The sequence below is a fragment of the Uranotaenia lowii genome, chromosome 3, assembly GCF_029784155.1.
Source record: "Uranotaenia lowii strain MFRU-FL chromosome 3, ASM2978415v1, whole genome shotgun sequence".
Lineage (NCBI taxonomy): Eukaryota > Metazoa > Arthropoda > Insecta > Diptera > Culicidae > Uranotaenia > Uranotaenia lowii.
In genome coordinates, this window is record NC_073693.1 from 179925335 (window position 1) to 179940721 (window position 15387).

The 15387-nt window shown below is 40.1% G+C and overlaps 2 protein-coding genes across 2 annotated transcripts in view; both read right to left on the reverse strand.

Moving 5' to 3' along the window:
• The window catches only part of LOC129751624 (G-protein coupled receptor dmsr-1-like), a 157028-nt gene that overhangs the window by 23777 nt on the left and 117864 nt on the right, over positions 1-15387 (reverse strand). The window lies entirely within an intron of this gene.
• Positions 6637-9894, reverse strand: LOC129752888 (uncharacterized). The gene has a single exon (XM_055748675.1). It carries the CDS (start codon positions 9892-9894, stop codon positions 6637-6639), a length of 3258 nt encoding a protein of 1085 aa, XP_055604650.1.

Below are 15387 nucleotides of genomic sequence, written 5' to 3' on the forward strand. Positions count from 1 at the left end.
GAAAGCTGGCCGGATACGCTGGGCGGGACATGTTGCGAGAATGCCGGACGACTGTCCTGCAAACAGATGTTTGCTACGAATCCGGTAGGAACAAGACGAGCGGGGCGCAACGAGCGAGGTGGTTAGACCAAGTGGAGCGTGATCTGGCGAACGTGGGTGCCCGAGAACTTGGAGAACGGTTGCCATGGACCGAGTGAATTATAGGAATTATGTTCGTCAAGTTATGTCGTGAGACGGTATACTATGTAAATAAAATAAAAAAACATCCAGTAATTATCTGTTAAAAAGGACTCAAAATACTGTATTTATCTCTAGAACTAGAAAATTACGCCTTAAAGTATGCAACGACTCTAGGGTAGTAGACAAAGCTTTAGAATTATCTTTGTCTGATACCTACAAACTGTGGCATAAAATAGCCAACGGACCTTTTATCTTTGGATTTTGCCAGTATTTTGCCAAAGCTTAAGGAGCCCTGATTAAAGGATCAAGTCTCCTCAGAAAATAGTCCAGAAATCGCAACATTTTCAGAAATTTCTACCATTTTCAACGGTGTAATGTTTATTAGGCTTCTCCTTGACCACCTGGAACAACGCCAGCGAGTTTTTGTCGACGGGCTTGAGCAACAAACGCTTTTAACCTTCCAAAGCTGTTCGCAAAATATCCGTTTCAGGGAAATATGACTTATAATTTGTTTTTTTTTATTTCCGTGGCCGCAAATGTTGACCGATTTTTATGATATTGAATTCATTGTGTAGGTAATTTATTCTAGTTTCTAAACATTTGAAAATGAAGTGAATTTGTTCTACCAGGTGGGTTTTAGTTGGTTCCGAATGAAAAAAGTCCTAAAAATCAATTTTATTTTTAAATTGCTTATAATTTCTGACAACTTTGCAGTATTTGAGGGCTTCTTTGATTTCTGGAATGGTCAAGAATACATCTTTCCGAGGATGTATAAATATGTGGGGGTCCAATGCACATTTTGACCGCTATTCCGGATCTTCCGGTAGAAAAAAAAATCTAACTCAAAACAAAGACATCCAATTTTGTCTTTGCTTCGCTGTATCTCATTTCTAAATGAACCGATTTTCTAAATTCAAATTTTAGTTTTTTCTCGTTTATTTGATTATTATTTTCATACTACATATTTGGTCTCTAAAAAATCTCAGTTCCTCAGTATATTCGAATGATGATTAAGCAACTTTGAATCTGCGCTTTGGGTCATATTGACCCGAACGGCTTTGGAGGGTTAAGAAAAAAAGTTGCGTAAGTCGGGTAAGACTGACACTTTAAGGTCGGGTACAACAGGTATTTCAAATCTATCATTGGTTTGATTTTCTATAAGCTTTCAAAAGAACTTGGCAAGCGCGAAAAAGCAAAAAGCCCTCAGCATCTCAAACACGCCATAAAGTGGATCCCAGGTGAAGACAGCACCTATGAAATTCGAGATTCTGAAATGCACACTATTTCGATACTCGACTCGGACCAGTCGATTTCATTTTTGCTCTCAAATGCTTAATTCACAAAAATATGTACATTTTCAGCCATTTTTCCGCCATATCTATGTTTTCTATGAAGTGTCCGTTTTACCAGACCTTTAAAAAAAAGTTTAGTTAGCAAGCATGTTTTAGATTACTTCAAAAAACAGTCTTGATGGAAGAAATTTACTAATACCAATTGTTAATGTGATATCAATCAACCTAAGTAAACTGCCCATCTACATGAAAACTGGGATAAAAAAGCAACATCTGATTTTCCATTGTTATTCTTCTTTAGGGTGTCCGTCTTACCCGAGTTTCCCCTTTAGATAATTTGATATTTCATTTACGCATAATATGCATGATATGCACCATCATGGAAAAAAACCGTAATCGAAAAACGAAAAGGAAAAAACTGGTAGGTAACGACATCAATGGCTTTTGTTTTTAGTTGCATTACCATACTAATATCCATTACACCGCGAATGATATAAGCTGGTGTGCCAATCTCTTCCCTTTCTTATTGCATTATCCACGTCCGGTAAAATAGTCAAAGTCAATTGAGGAGGAAAAGTTTATCCAATTGCGAAAATTACAGTTAATTTTTTCACGGTTCCAGGTGATACAAGCTTCAAGACATGAAGAAGTTCCGTAGAATTAAATAAGCAATGCTATTTGATTAAAATAAACCAAACTGGATTAAAAAAAAACTAATTGTTGAATATTCGAGTAAAAAACCAATTTTGGTAGCGAAACGCTTCAAACTGTAATTTATTATAAACATGTTGTTAGTTGGTTTTCAAAGCGTTCAATCTCACTCAAACTTACATTAATAGTGTTTCCTCGCAACTAATTCAACGATTATTCTGCTAATTCTTCCGGAAAGGATTTGATATCTTGAAATTGAGGTTATGGTTAATACAACGTGACATAGTGGCAATAAGATCTAACCTTTTTAGGAGAAACTCAGGCTTATTCAGATTAACTATAATTGCAGCCTGCTCGCCTTGAGTGAATCTAATATAGCAAAGAAGGAAAAATATTGTAATGGTTTGTTTAACTTTCAAATAAAGATCTTGATAATCACTTTCACCAATCACTTATTAAACCACGTCAATCGTCGGCCACGTTCAAGAGATTAAGCTGAGAAAAAAGGAGAAACTCATATAAACACTCGCACGCCGTCTGCTGTTCTGTCAGTTGTCAGAATTAGGTGTAGTCGCGTAATCTCGGTGTAGTAGAAGGAAGTTACAGTGCGAAAACAAAAATAAAGTTTTATTTTGGTTAAAATTCTCAACTTAAATGAACCACTCTATTCAAAAAAAGTTTGCATGAGAGTGGTGGTGGAACACTTCCAAGTCCAAGCGCATATGACACGTTTGTAGTAGTGTACTGAACTGACAGCATAGAAGGCCTAATCCAATACATATTTATTGAAGTAACGGATTTGATGGATCAATTTTGAAACGAACTTTGTAGGCAAAGCACGCGTTTTTAACTCGATGAAAAAAAAAACTAAAATTTCTCGGTCTCGGATTTTTAATTCTTTCGAAATGCTACGACAATGGCGCGTCCTTATCGAACCTAAGTCTCCCAAGAAAGTATTTGGAGCCAGTGTGTTGAAAATAACTTAAAGTGTTGAAAGAAACGCGGTTTGAAGTTTGTTTAAGTAGACAATCGAAACAAGTCATGGTTTTCATTTTTGATTTCCGACATGATTGTACAACATGGCGGCAAGAAAATGTGTGATTTTTTGCTGATTCTTTTTTTTTTTAAATGGAATAAGTTATAGATGGACATGCATGGAAATAATTTCAGTGTAAGTGGTTTGAAAATGTAAAAAGTGTTGAAAAAATTGTAACATAATTCGTGCGGCAAGAACCGACACATTTTTTTAATAGTAAAAAAGCGTAAATAGAGACTGTGTGGCGTAAATATAAAAAAATGTAATAAAGGGACGGAAGGAACCCAAGTTAAAATAAAGTAGAATGGGACGGAAGGACCCAAGTATAAAAACATGGGACGGAAGGAACCCAACTGAAATAAAAAAAAAGAAGAAGGAAACGGAAGTTGCCCAAGAAAAAACAAGAAAAATAATGGGACGGAAGGAACCCAACTAAAGTTAAAAAAGGAAGAAAAGAGGGACGGAAGGAACCCAAATACAAAAAAAGAAACCTAAGTTAAGAAAAAAAAGAAGAAGGATGGGACGGAAGGAACCCAAGAAAACACAAAAGGAAAATGGAATGGAAGGATCCAAGAAAAACAAATAATGGGAGAAGAAGACCAAAAAAAGAAAGGGTCGCAAGGAACCCAACTAAAGAAAAAAGAAGAAGAATGGGACGGAAGAAACGTTAGAGAAATGGTTCGAAAAAACCCAAATAAAATAAAAAAAAAGGGTAATGGGATTCAAGGACTCAAGAAAAAAATATGCGAATAAAAAAACCTAAATCGAAGAAAAAAAAGAAAAAAGTGAAGGAGTAACCCAAGTTAAATAAAAAAATATATATAGGAGGAGGCGAAAGGACACATAAAAAAAAAGAAAATGAGATAGAAGGATCAAAGAGTGAAAAAAAGCACCCAAGCTAAACAACAAGAAAAATGGTACAAAAGAAATTAAAACGGTGGAACCCAAAAAAAAAAAAGAAATTGAACACAATTCAACAGAAAATGGTAACGTCTGATCCGAGGGAAGATGAAGAATGGAACGGAAGGACCCGAGCTTGAAAACAAAAATAATGAATTAAGGGACCACCACAAATGGGTAAAAGAAGGGGACAATAGGATCCAAGAAAAACAAAACTGAACTGGAGGGACTCAAAATAAAAAAAAAAGTAATGCAATAGAAGGACCGAAGAAAACAAAAAGAAAAAAAATGGGACGGAAGAACCCAAGTAAAAAAACATGGGACGGAAAGAATCTAACTGAAATAAAAAAAAAAAGAAGAATGCAGGGGCCCAAGAAAATAGAAAATGGGGTGGGAGGACCCAAGCAAAACAAAAAATGGGAGTAAAAGACCCAAAAAGAAAGGGTCGGAAGAAACCAAACTAAAGAAAAAGAAGAAGAAGAATGGGACGAAAGAAACTTTAGAGAAATAGTACGGGAAGCCCTAAATAAAACCAAAAAAAAAGATGAATTGGACTAAGGGACTTAAGAAAAAAAAAAGAATTATGCGAAGGAAGAAGCCTAAGTTGAAAAAAAGAAGAAGAAAGGGACGAAAGAACCCAAATAAAAAAAAAAACAAATGTATAGGAGGCGAAAAAAAAAAGAAAATGAGATAGAATGACCAAAGAGAAAAAAACAATAAAGGAAAGGACCCAAGCAAAACAAGAAGAAAAATGGGACAAAGGAAATTGGAACGGTGTGACCCAACAAAATAGAACGGAAAAACCAAAGTAAATGAAGAAATATAACGTGACGGAAAAACACGCGTAAAAGAAAAAAGAAAATGAACTCAATTTAACAGAAAATGGTATAGCAGGATCTGAGGGAAGATAAAGAATGGAACGCAAGGACCAGAGTTAAAAAGAATGAACAAAAGAATTACCTAAATGGGAAAAAGGAGGGGACAGAAGGATCCAAGAAAAACAAAAAAACTGAACTGAAGGGACCCAAAATTTAAAAAAAAGATATCACCCAAGCAGGGAAAAAGAGTGGGTTGAAAGAACTAAGTAAAAAAAAAAAAAGAATGGGACGAAAAAGCCCAAGCAAAATAAAAAAGGGACGGAAGAACTCGAGTAAAAAATAAAAAGAATAAAGGATCTCAACTTAAAAATGGAAAGGACGGAAGAAATGAAAACAAAAGAATAAGAAAAAACCCAAAAAAAAGTAATAGGTACGAAAGGACTCAAAAAAAAAAAAGAGAAATGGGATGGTAGAACCCAAGCCAAAAAACAAGAAGAGCACAAAAAAAAGGAAATTGGAAAGGTGGGACCAAAAAAAAAAAATTATAATAAATGAAAGAACCAAAGAGAAATATAAAAGAAAATGGACTCAAATTAACGGAAAATAGTATAGTAGGATCTGAGGGAAGATGAAGGATGGAACGGAAGGACCCTAGTAAAAAAAAAGAACAAAGGGACCAAACAAATGAGAAAAACGACTCTGAATAATTTAATATTTTTTAAACATGTCTGGCAGAGTACAAAAAATGTATTGAAAATTTTACCAACCAAAATGCAAACAGGAAAAACGTATAAAAGATAAAGTGGGAGAAAACGTTAAAAAAAATCACAATGAAAATAATAAAAAAAAACTGTGTGGTGACAATTTTCTATCGAGTAATGTGGCCGAAGACAAATACATATTGTTTTCTGGGACAAGACATATCAAGACTGTATATCATAAATGTTTGTGCAGAACATAATTTTTATCAGAAAGTGTTTAGCAGAAAATAAATCTTAATATAAAAAAAATATGGATGGAACAAAGGTAAACCGGAATTTTTAGAGACGTAAGAATAATATATTGTTTCATTTTTTCAAGAATTGAGCAGGTCTCGGAGAGGACTGTTAAAAGCCTCAGAGGTTTGAATGCTTTTGTGTTGCCAAAAATTTAACTCGATGATCGATTTAAAAGGAATTAAACAATGTTGGACGCAGAATCAAATATAAATACTGCTGCAGTTACTTTCAGCTGTATTTTCCAAAAAGTATGGGAGTCGCCTGACATGAATTCGGTCGTGAGATTTTGTATAATGGTGAGGGTCAAATAAAGTATACTAAGAAAATATCAAAAACAGTCTAGAAGAGTACAGACGGAGGAGAATGTAGTAGAAGGAAGTTACAGTGCGAAAACAAAAATAAAGTTTTATTTTGGTTAAAATTCTCAACTTAAATGAACCACTCTATTCAAAAAAAGTTTGCATGAGAGTGGTGGTGGAACACTTCCAAGTCCAAGCGCATATGACACGTTTGTAGTAGTGTACTGAACTGACAGCATAGAAGGCCTAATCCAATACATATTTATTGAAGTAACGGATTTGATGGATCAATTTTGAAACGAACTTTGTAGGCAAAGCACGCGTTTTTAACTCGATGAAAAAAAAACTAAAATTTCTCGGTCTCGGATTTTTAATTCTTTCGAAATGCTACGACACTCGGGTGCGCCCTTTGCAGGAGCAGTGCACCCAGTTCTCAACAGTCTCCCCCCCGTAACGCTGGCCTCAGGGTCGTCTAGGTTCTGCGTTTCCCATTTGAATGTCTAAGACTGCCAATTTTGAGACCGCCTGCCGTGTGAGCCCCTTGTTTGTAAGTATGATAGCTTTGCGAATGCGTCCATCTGCACCATGGATTATCTCCTGAACCCGACCTCGAGTCCAACCGTTGCGCCGTGCTTCATTAACAACAACCACGAAGTCCCCGATTTTAACGGGTTTGACATCATTGAACCATTTCGTGCGGCGCGTTATTGAAGGCAAATATTCACGCACCCATCTACTCCAGAAAACATCAAGTTGTTGTTGAATTTGATTCCAAGTATGGCCTACCTCGTATTTCACAATGGATGTGTTCCCAGGTTTCTGTTTCACTCCATTCGAATTGCCAAGCAAAAAGTGATTGGGTGTCAGGGCTTCCTGCTCCTCTGACTCCAAAGGTAGATAAGTAAGAGGGCGTGAGTTCACTATCCCTTCGGCATCAACGGCTAGTGTGTACAGCGCTTCATCGTCAAGTTTCCGTCCAGATTGAACACACGCTTCCAGTGCCGTTTTGACGGAGCGCACCATTCGCTCCCAGCATCCTCCCATATGCGGGGTTCCAGGCGGTATAAATACCCATTTGGTATTTGCATTTGTGAATGTCGATGCCATGTCTAAATGAAACTGCTGCATTTGTTTCTGAAGAATGTTGTCCGCTCCTCTAAAGTTAGTACCATTGTCCGAATGGATTTCTATTGGAGCTCCGCGTCTGCCGATGAACCTACGAATACTCATTATACATGATTGAGTACTTAGAGTGTGGACGATCTCAACATGTACGGCCCGTATCGTCATGCAGGTGAAAAGGGCCACCCATCTTTTCACCGAACTCCTCCCAATTTTGACGAACAAGGGGCCAAACAGATCCAACCCCACGTAGCTGAAAGGGCGAGTATAGGAAGCCAGTCTTGCTTCAGGTAGCGGAGCCATTCGAGGTATTTGAGGCTCTGATCGATACACCTTGCAATATTGACACTTACGGGTAATTCTTTTAACGACGGGTCGAAGCTGTGATATGTAGAAACATTGTCGCAATTCGTTGACTACGGTCTCTGAGTTACAGTGAAGGTACTTGCGATGATAATAATTTACGATGAGCTCGGTCACGTAATGATTTCTTGGTAAAATTACCGGAAATTTTAAATTAGATGCCACATTCTTCGCTGCTCCTACTCTACTATCAACTCGCAGCACGTCGTTTTCGTCCAAGTAAGGGCTGAGCTTTAAAATTACGCTGGTTTTAGCTAAAGGAATTCGTTGTTCTTTCGAAAGTGTTTGATTCCGTTTAAGAACGTTAATTTCAGCCGAGAAGGCTTGCAACTGGCAAAGGCGAAATACAGCACTTTCACCGGCTAACAACTCATCTTGTTTAAGAAAACCGCTTACATTACCCTTCATGGCAAGGTTCTGCCACCGATATATATACGCCATCGTTCGTACTAAGCGCTCCCACTTAGAAAATTTGGTAAACTCAACTAACGGTTCTACTAATACAATCGTTCCAGAATGTACACAGGAAACTCTTAATTCTTCTGTCGTTGTCTTCACGGCCTTCGGTTGGGGCCAAGTTTGTTCTGATTCCCATAGGAATGCTGGCCCTCTAAACCAGCTATCAGATGAACATACTGGAGGTCCTTGCCCCCATTTGGTAGCGCAGTCGGCAACGTTAAACTTGGACGGAACCCAGCGCCATTCTGAAATGTTTGTTGTCGATAATATTTCTCCTACACGACATGCAACGAACTGGGTGAATCGGCGATGATCGGATCGAATCCATGCTAGCACTGTGCTAGAATCGGACCAAAATACAACCCGTTGGGCAGAGATTGCATGTCCTTCCGTGATACACTTCTTTAAGCGTGTCCCTATGACGGCGGCCTGAAGTTCCAGACGTGGAATAGACCAATGTTTCAGCGGCGCAACCTTTGTTTTTGCTGCCACTAGGCTGCATTCGAAACCTCCTGAGTTGCTGGGGATGCGGAAGTAACCGACAGCAGCATACGCTTCCTCGCTGGCGTCAACAAATATGTGCAGCTCCGTTTGTTTGTAGCGACTATTATTTACCCCATCGAAGTAACAGCGGGGAATTCTAAGTCTAGATATATGTTCGAATTGTTCCGTCCACCGCAACCATTTCTCAAAGGCATTCTTGTTTATTTGCTCGTCCCACTCAGTACCTGCGCGCCAGATATCCTGAAGTAGAACCTTCCCATGAAGAACAAATGCGGCTAAAATACCAAGAGGATCAAAAAAACTCATCAAGCAACGCAAAACTTGGCGTTTCGTTGGGTGGTCACCCTTTGTTATAACATCACGGAGTTCTAGGGGGAGTGAAGTAGAATACGCCAAAAGGTCTTCTTCGGGCAACCAGTGCATGCCCAGTACACGTTCATAATTTCGGGATTCTAGATCCAAAGTTTTAGGATGTTGTGCGGCATTTTCGCCTAGGCTTTCTAGCACCTCTTTGTAGTTCGATCGCCAACCTCTAATGTTGAAACCGCCAGCTGCGTGGATCATTCGAACTTGTGAAGACACTGCGGAAGCCTCTTCGAGTGTCTCAAAACTGTCGACGTAGTCGTCAACGTAATGTCTTTGTACAATGCCTTCTACTGCCCTAGGATAACTTCTTTCAAATTCCTTCGCATTTTTATTCTTGACAAATTGTGCTGCTGCTGGCGAACAAGTGGCGCCAAATGTTGCTACATTCATAACATATATTTCTGGTAATTTTTCAGGATCTGATCTCCATAAGAAGCGTTGGTCCTGTTGGTCTCTAGGATCAATCATTATCTGATGATACATTTCGGTTATATCTGCAGTTACGGCAACCGGATATTGGCGAAAGCGAAAAAGTATCCAGGGAAGCGGAACAAGCTCATCAGGTCCCTTCAGCAACATCGAGTTTAAAGAAACTCCATTGACTGTTGCAGCGGCATCCCAAATCATCCGAACTTTCTCTGGTTTCTTCGGATTCATTACCACACCGAGTGGTAAATACCAAGTACGTCTAGGATCCGAGTTCATCTGTTCCGTTTCTGTTAGCTGGTGGGCATAACCCTTTGTCTGATAGTCTGCTAATTGTTTCATCAGATTTTCCCGTAGCGCAGGGTTTCTGGCCATCTTGCGTTCCAGACTGTAAGCGCCAGATAACGCTCCCATCGAGGTTTTAGGGATTGTTCGCAGGTAGCGTAGATTTGGTTGATGTAGAATCGCAGTGGGTATCATTTGGGTGTGAGGTTTTTTCCCCAAAAATGCAACCTTCGAAACGACGACAGCGCCACACGTCAATAGCACACAACTACCATGCCTCATCAAACCACAACCAGATGGCTGACACCTACGTTACCGAAACCGCTTGGTAGCCAACAACGATCGACAGCGACGCCTGAAGAGAGAAATACGAAATGCGATCGGGTTCCGAGAGAGGCGAAGGCAACGACCTGAACTGATGGTTCAAGGCCGGTCAAAATGCGGCTGCCTGGTGCTGGTTCACTTTTCCAACAGCATTCAGCGCGAATAGTTAAACCGCAAAATCAAGTTGGAAGTGTTGAAGAACTCACAGCCAGACACCAGGTAAGCCAGTGAACCGAAGAACCGCCATTTTGTATCCGCCCTAAGGACTTGATTCCTAATGCAAGTTCTCTCGCAACTAGGACCCCTTTTGGTTTAGGCCAAAACTAGGCCAACCATCGATACGGTTCCGGATTGGCAACGGTCGCGGATAATTGCCGTCCTCCAAAAAGGCGAACCCGACCCTCAAAGGCCACCGACGTGTGACTTACAACCTTGGTGTGTCCACGCTCCGAATCTGCGCACACGGAAGGTCGAACGTAAAAAGGTTTCCATCCAAAACCAGACCGCTTACCCGATCGTGACATCGCGTCCGGCTCCGTTTGTTCCTGCAAGAGTTCCGGGACATTCTTCGTGTCAACAAGGGCGAGGCCCTACAGGTTAGCCTAGCTTTAAGAAAGTGGGAGGTACAAGGCAGTGGTGCAAACACGTTCAGAATAAAGTAACGAGAAGTGCAATAATAAGGGGTTTTCCGATCATTTGAGTGACATTCCCTGCGACTTGCTTTGGATAAGCGTGCCGCCCTGAGGCCCATAGAAGGGAGTCCCTAATTCGCCGGTGGGGAGGTAATAGCAACATTTACATATTTGGCGCCCAACTTTCCATAGTCTTACCACGCATATCGTAGAGAGGTAGCTCAAGTATCTTGCGTACGTCTCTGGGAAAACGCCCATGCCTTCTCATTTCAACTTTTACTGAAATCTGGAAAATTTTTCTTACATTTGCACTGCCTTGAAATTTTCACTTGCTTTGAAGGGGTTCTGATGTCTAAATAGACTGAATAACACGATTGCTTAAAAGTGTGTACCTAAGTCCTACATTTGGTTAAAACCTTAAGTTTTAACAAAGTATATTATTTGCGTTTAATCTCATTTGTGCTGTGTGAAGTTCTTTAAATTTAAATAATAACAACAAGGGGAAACACTATTTATTAGTGAATTTTAAATTTAAACTTAAATATACACTAATCTAAATTTAGATAATTCTACAAATTTAACTTGTTTTGTTTAAGTGTTCATTATTTTCATAAATTTGTTACACTTTTAATTAGTTAATTTGATTTTTAGAAACCAACTCTTTTCTTTTTCTATTTTTCTATTATTTCTTATAAAATGGATTTGATGCATTTAAGAAAACTTTATTCTATGCTAAATACGGCACATCTCGCTGAAGAGGAACTAAACCACGAATTGCATGTTCGTAATGCACTTATTCCGAATGATTCCAGATCGAGGAGAGAACGTTCGCTACGCGGTCTATTGAAATCTGAAATTAAAGAAAACAAAGCAGATTATTTGGCTTGTTGGGAATCAGTGGAGCAGGAACTAAATTGGTGTGGAACCAAATTGAAAAACATTCAAGAGATTCTTGAAGGGACTAAGACAAAAAAAGTACCTGATCAAATATTTAAATCTCAACTCATCCATATTTTTTTCCGCATGCATCGTCTCAAACCACATATTAAGGATGAAAAAGACCTGAATAATTTAACAATCGTAGCAATGGAATGCATGAGGTTGATAGTTAAATTCTATTCGATTGTCTCACCATTCGCTGACGTTAGGCAAACCGAACTAAGCATAATCAACGAAAGCTTTCAAAAAGAATTAGCGATGGAAATTAATAGAGAAATAGAAAATGTTGAAATAGAAGAAGATGAACAAGAACATTCTCCGAAAGAAGGACAACAAGAAAGTTTGGAAAGAATTGAAGAAGTTGAAATGGAGGATGAATTTGAGGAAGAACAATTAGAAAAGGAGCGAAGCGAAATGAACGGGGGTAGAGATGAAACCATAATTAGATTAGCTTCCGAAAACGAACGTTTAAAAGTTGTTATTAGTCAACTTCTGCAGCGCATAGAAGCCTTAGAAGTCGCGAGTGAAAATAAAACTAAAGCGGTAAATTTGCCAATTAAATCGTCGAACAGCACCCGAATAAATAACAACCAGGAAGCAGCCCGCGCCAACACAGATCTGCAAAAAAATACTGCTACACAAGATTTTTGTGAATGGCTTAAAGGTAGATGCAGTTCGTTGGATAGTTTTGGGGACAAGTTGAAGCCGAGATCCACCCATGCAAGCGCAAACCATCTGGGGGAGGAAGTAGACGGTCGTTCTAGAAGAGAACATCATCTACCGATTCACAAGTGGTCGGTGCGCTATGATGGGATGGATAACGGCCGAAAACTTAACGAGTTTCTGAAGGAAGTGGAGTTTACAGCTAGGTCGGAAGGTTATTCCAATGCGGATCTTTTCGCATCAGCACACTACTTGTTTACAAGAAAGGCGCGCTCTTGGTTCATGGAAATCAATGGAAACAATGAGCTTGGTACGTGGGAAAATTTAGTTTGTGAATTAAAAAATGAATTCTTACCAGTTGATTTAGATTTCCAATACGAACGTCTGTTGCATGCTCGCAGACAGGGCCAGAGGGAAAAGTTCCAAGATTTTTACCTCGATATGGTCCGCTTATTCCGCAACATGTCGTGTTCGTGGGATGAGAAAAAAAAATTCGACGTCCTTTTCCGGAATAATAGAGAAGATTGTAAAATTGCGATGCTAGCGGCCAACGTGAACAGCATTCCTAAAATGAGGGAATTTGGAAAGAAGTTCGATGCAATCAATGGTCAATATTATGCTCAAAAAGGTGATAGATTCCCAGGTAGATCTTCGGCACAACTCGAAGAACTACAGCAATATGATCGGAGAGTTTTCGATCAACAAAACCGGCTGCAGCATTTTTCGGGACACAATGAGGACCCGTTTTATAAAACCGAACCTAGAAACAAGATGGCAGGCTATCAAAAAGATAATCGGAGAGCTTTGGGAGGTCCAAAAGGCTATCAGAAACCCAAACAACCTGCGCAGGCCCACTCTGGTAACAAACATGATCCCAAACCAGGCCCTAGTGGGACCGGTGCGTTACAAAGAATAGTTAGGGCATATATTCCAATAAAGGAAGGGGTTTGTTTCAATTGCCACGAATTTGGACACAATTTCCAAGACTGTCCAAAGGATAGGAATTTTTTCTGCTGGTCTTGTGGATTCCCGGGGTTCGCTACTTCGGAGTGTCCCTACTGTGAATCAAAAAACTTGAAAGGGACTACTCAGTGAGGCAGAGTAGTCAACCGGAAAAGCTCGAAAGTCCTCAAGCTGTTTCAGATTCCGATTCAACTACGATTTTGTATCGGTTGGGTTACTCACAAGTGGAAGTGACTGCTGAAGTTGACGAGATAGCTCCACTGCTTGTCAAGCTTAGCGGTGACTCTAGACCGTTTGTGAAAATCCAGCTGATGGGATTTGAATTGATCGGATTGCTGGATAGCGGAGCAGCCCGAACTGTTCTTGGTCTTGGAGCGAACAAAATTATAAAATCTTTGGCTCTCAAGTTATTGCCAGCATCGGTTAATCTGCAGACTGCTTCAGGGGATAGCTTGGAAGTAGTGGGATGTGCTGAAGTTCCCATCACATTTAATGGCTCTACGAAGATTTTATCGGTTTTGTTTGCACCAAAACTACAGCGCAGATGTGTGCTGGGGTACGACTTTTGGCTGAGCTTTGATATTTGCCCAAGTATCCGGAATCAGCCCATGGATGTTCTTGATGACGAGACTCCCGACGAACTAGAAGAAGAAGAAGAAACGTTAACAGCAGAACAATTACAGGAACTAGAAGAAGTTAAAAAGCTTTTCATAGTTGCCGAACCAGGAAAGTTCACAAAAACACACATTATTGAGCATGTCATTCATCTGAAAGATGAATGCAAAAATATGGATCCAGTCAGAAAAAATCCCTATCCCTGGAGTCCACATATTCACGCAAAAGTTCAGCGAGCTCTAGACAACTTAATTCGGGATGATATCGTTGAACCCTCGGATTCTGATTGGGCATTGCCAATTATTCCCGTGGCTAAACGTGATAGTCCCGAAGTTAGGTTGTGTTTAGATGCTCGCAAATTGAACGAACGTTCCAAACGTGATGCGTATCCTTTGCCGCATCAGGACCGGATCCTAAGCCACTTAGGGCCGGTGAAGTTTCTAACCACTATTGACCTATCACAGGCGTTCTTGCAAATTCCGTTGAATTCCGATTCTCGGAAGTTCACGGCGTTTTCGGTCCCGGGTCGTGGATTATTTCAATATAAATCCTGCCCGATGGGTTTAGTCGGAAGTCCAGCCACGCTCAGCAAGTGCATGGACCGTGTGTTAGGTTATGGTGCGTTAGAACCGGCAATATTTGTCTACTTAGACGATATTGTCGTAGCCACACTGACGTTCGAGGATCACATGGTCAAATTAAAGGAATTAGCAAAACGTCTGGGGGAAGCCAACCTTTGTATTAATTTGCAAAAGTCTAAATTTTGTTGCCATGAATTACCTTATCTCGGATACATTTTATCCAAAGACGGTTTGAGACCTAATCCTGATCGCATTCAGGCGATCATCGGATATCAGGTGCCCAAATCAATTCGACAACTGAGACGATTCCTCGGTATGGTAAATTATTACCGTAGGTTTATCGACAACTTCAGTAGTATGGTTGCGCCGCTCACTGACTTGCTTCAAAACAAGCCAAAGCGAGTGATATGGAATGAGGCCGCCGGGATGGCATTTCAAACAATCAAAGAACGGTTGATTGCAGCTCCAGTCATGGCTAACCCCAACTTTTCTCTTCCTTTCGTGATCCAAACGGACGCCAGTGATAACGCGATCGCCGGTGTCCTTACGCAAACGCATGACGGAGAGGAGAAAGTTATTGCGTACTTCTCTGAAAAATTGAAGGGTGCTGAATTGCGATACCACGCTGCTGAGAAGGAGGGGTTGGCTGCACTCCGCAGTATAGAAAAGTTTAGAGGGTACGTTGAAGGAACTAAATTCACATTAGTGACTGATTCGGCTGCTCTTACTTTTATTATGCGCGCGAAGTGGCGATCGTCCTCACGTCTCAGTAGATGGAGTATCACACTTCAGCAATTTGACATGGACATCCGGCATCGAAAGGGGAAGGACAATGTAGTACCCGATGCGTTATCCCGTTCTATCGAGACACTGGATACTAAGTCCGAGGACGGGTGGTATGAAAATCTTTTATCGGCCGTAAAGGAGGATCCGGAAAAATATGTGGATTTCAGAATTTTGGACCAGAAATT

Bases quoted from the DNA above. Each gene is read 5' to 3' on its own strand.
- LOC129752888 (XM_055748675.1), bottom strand. From the start codon at position 9,894: ATGATACCCACTGCGATTCTACATCAACCAAATCTACGCTACCTGCGA.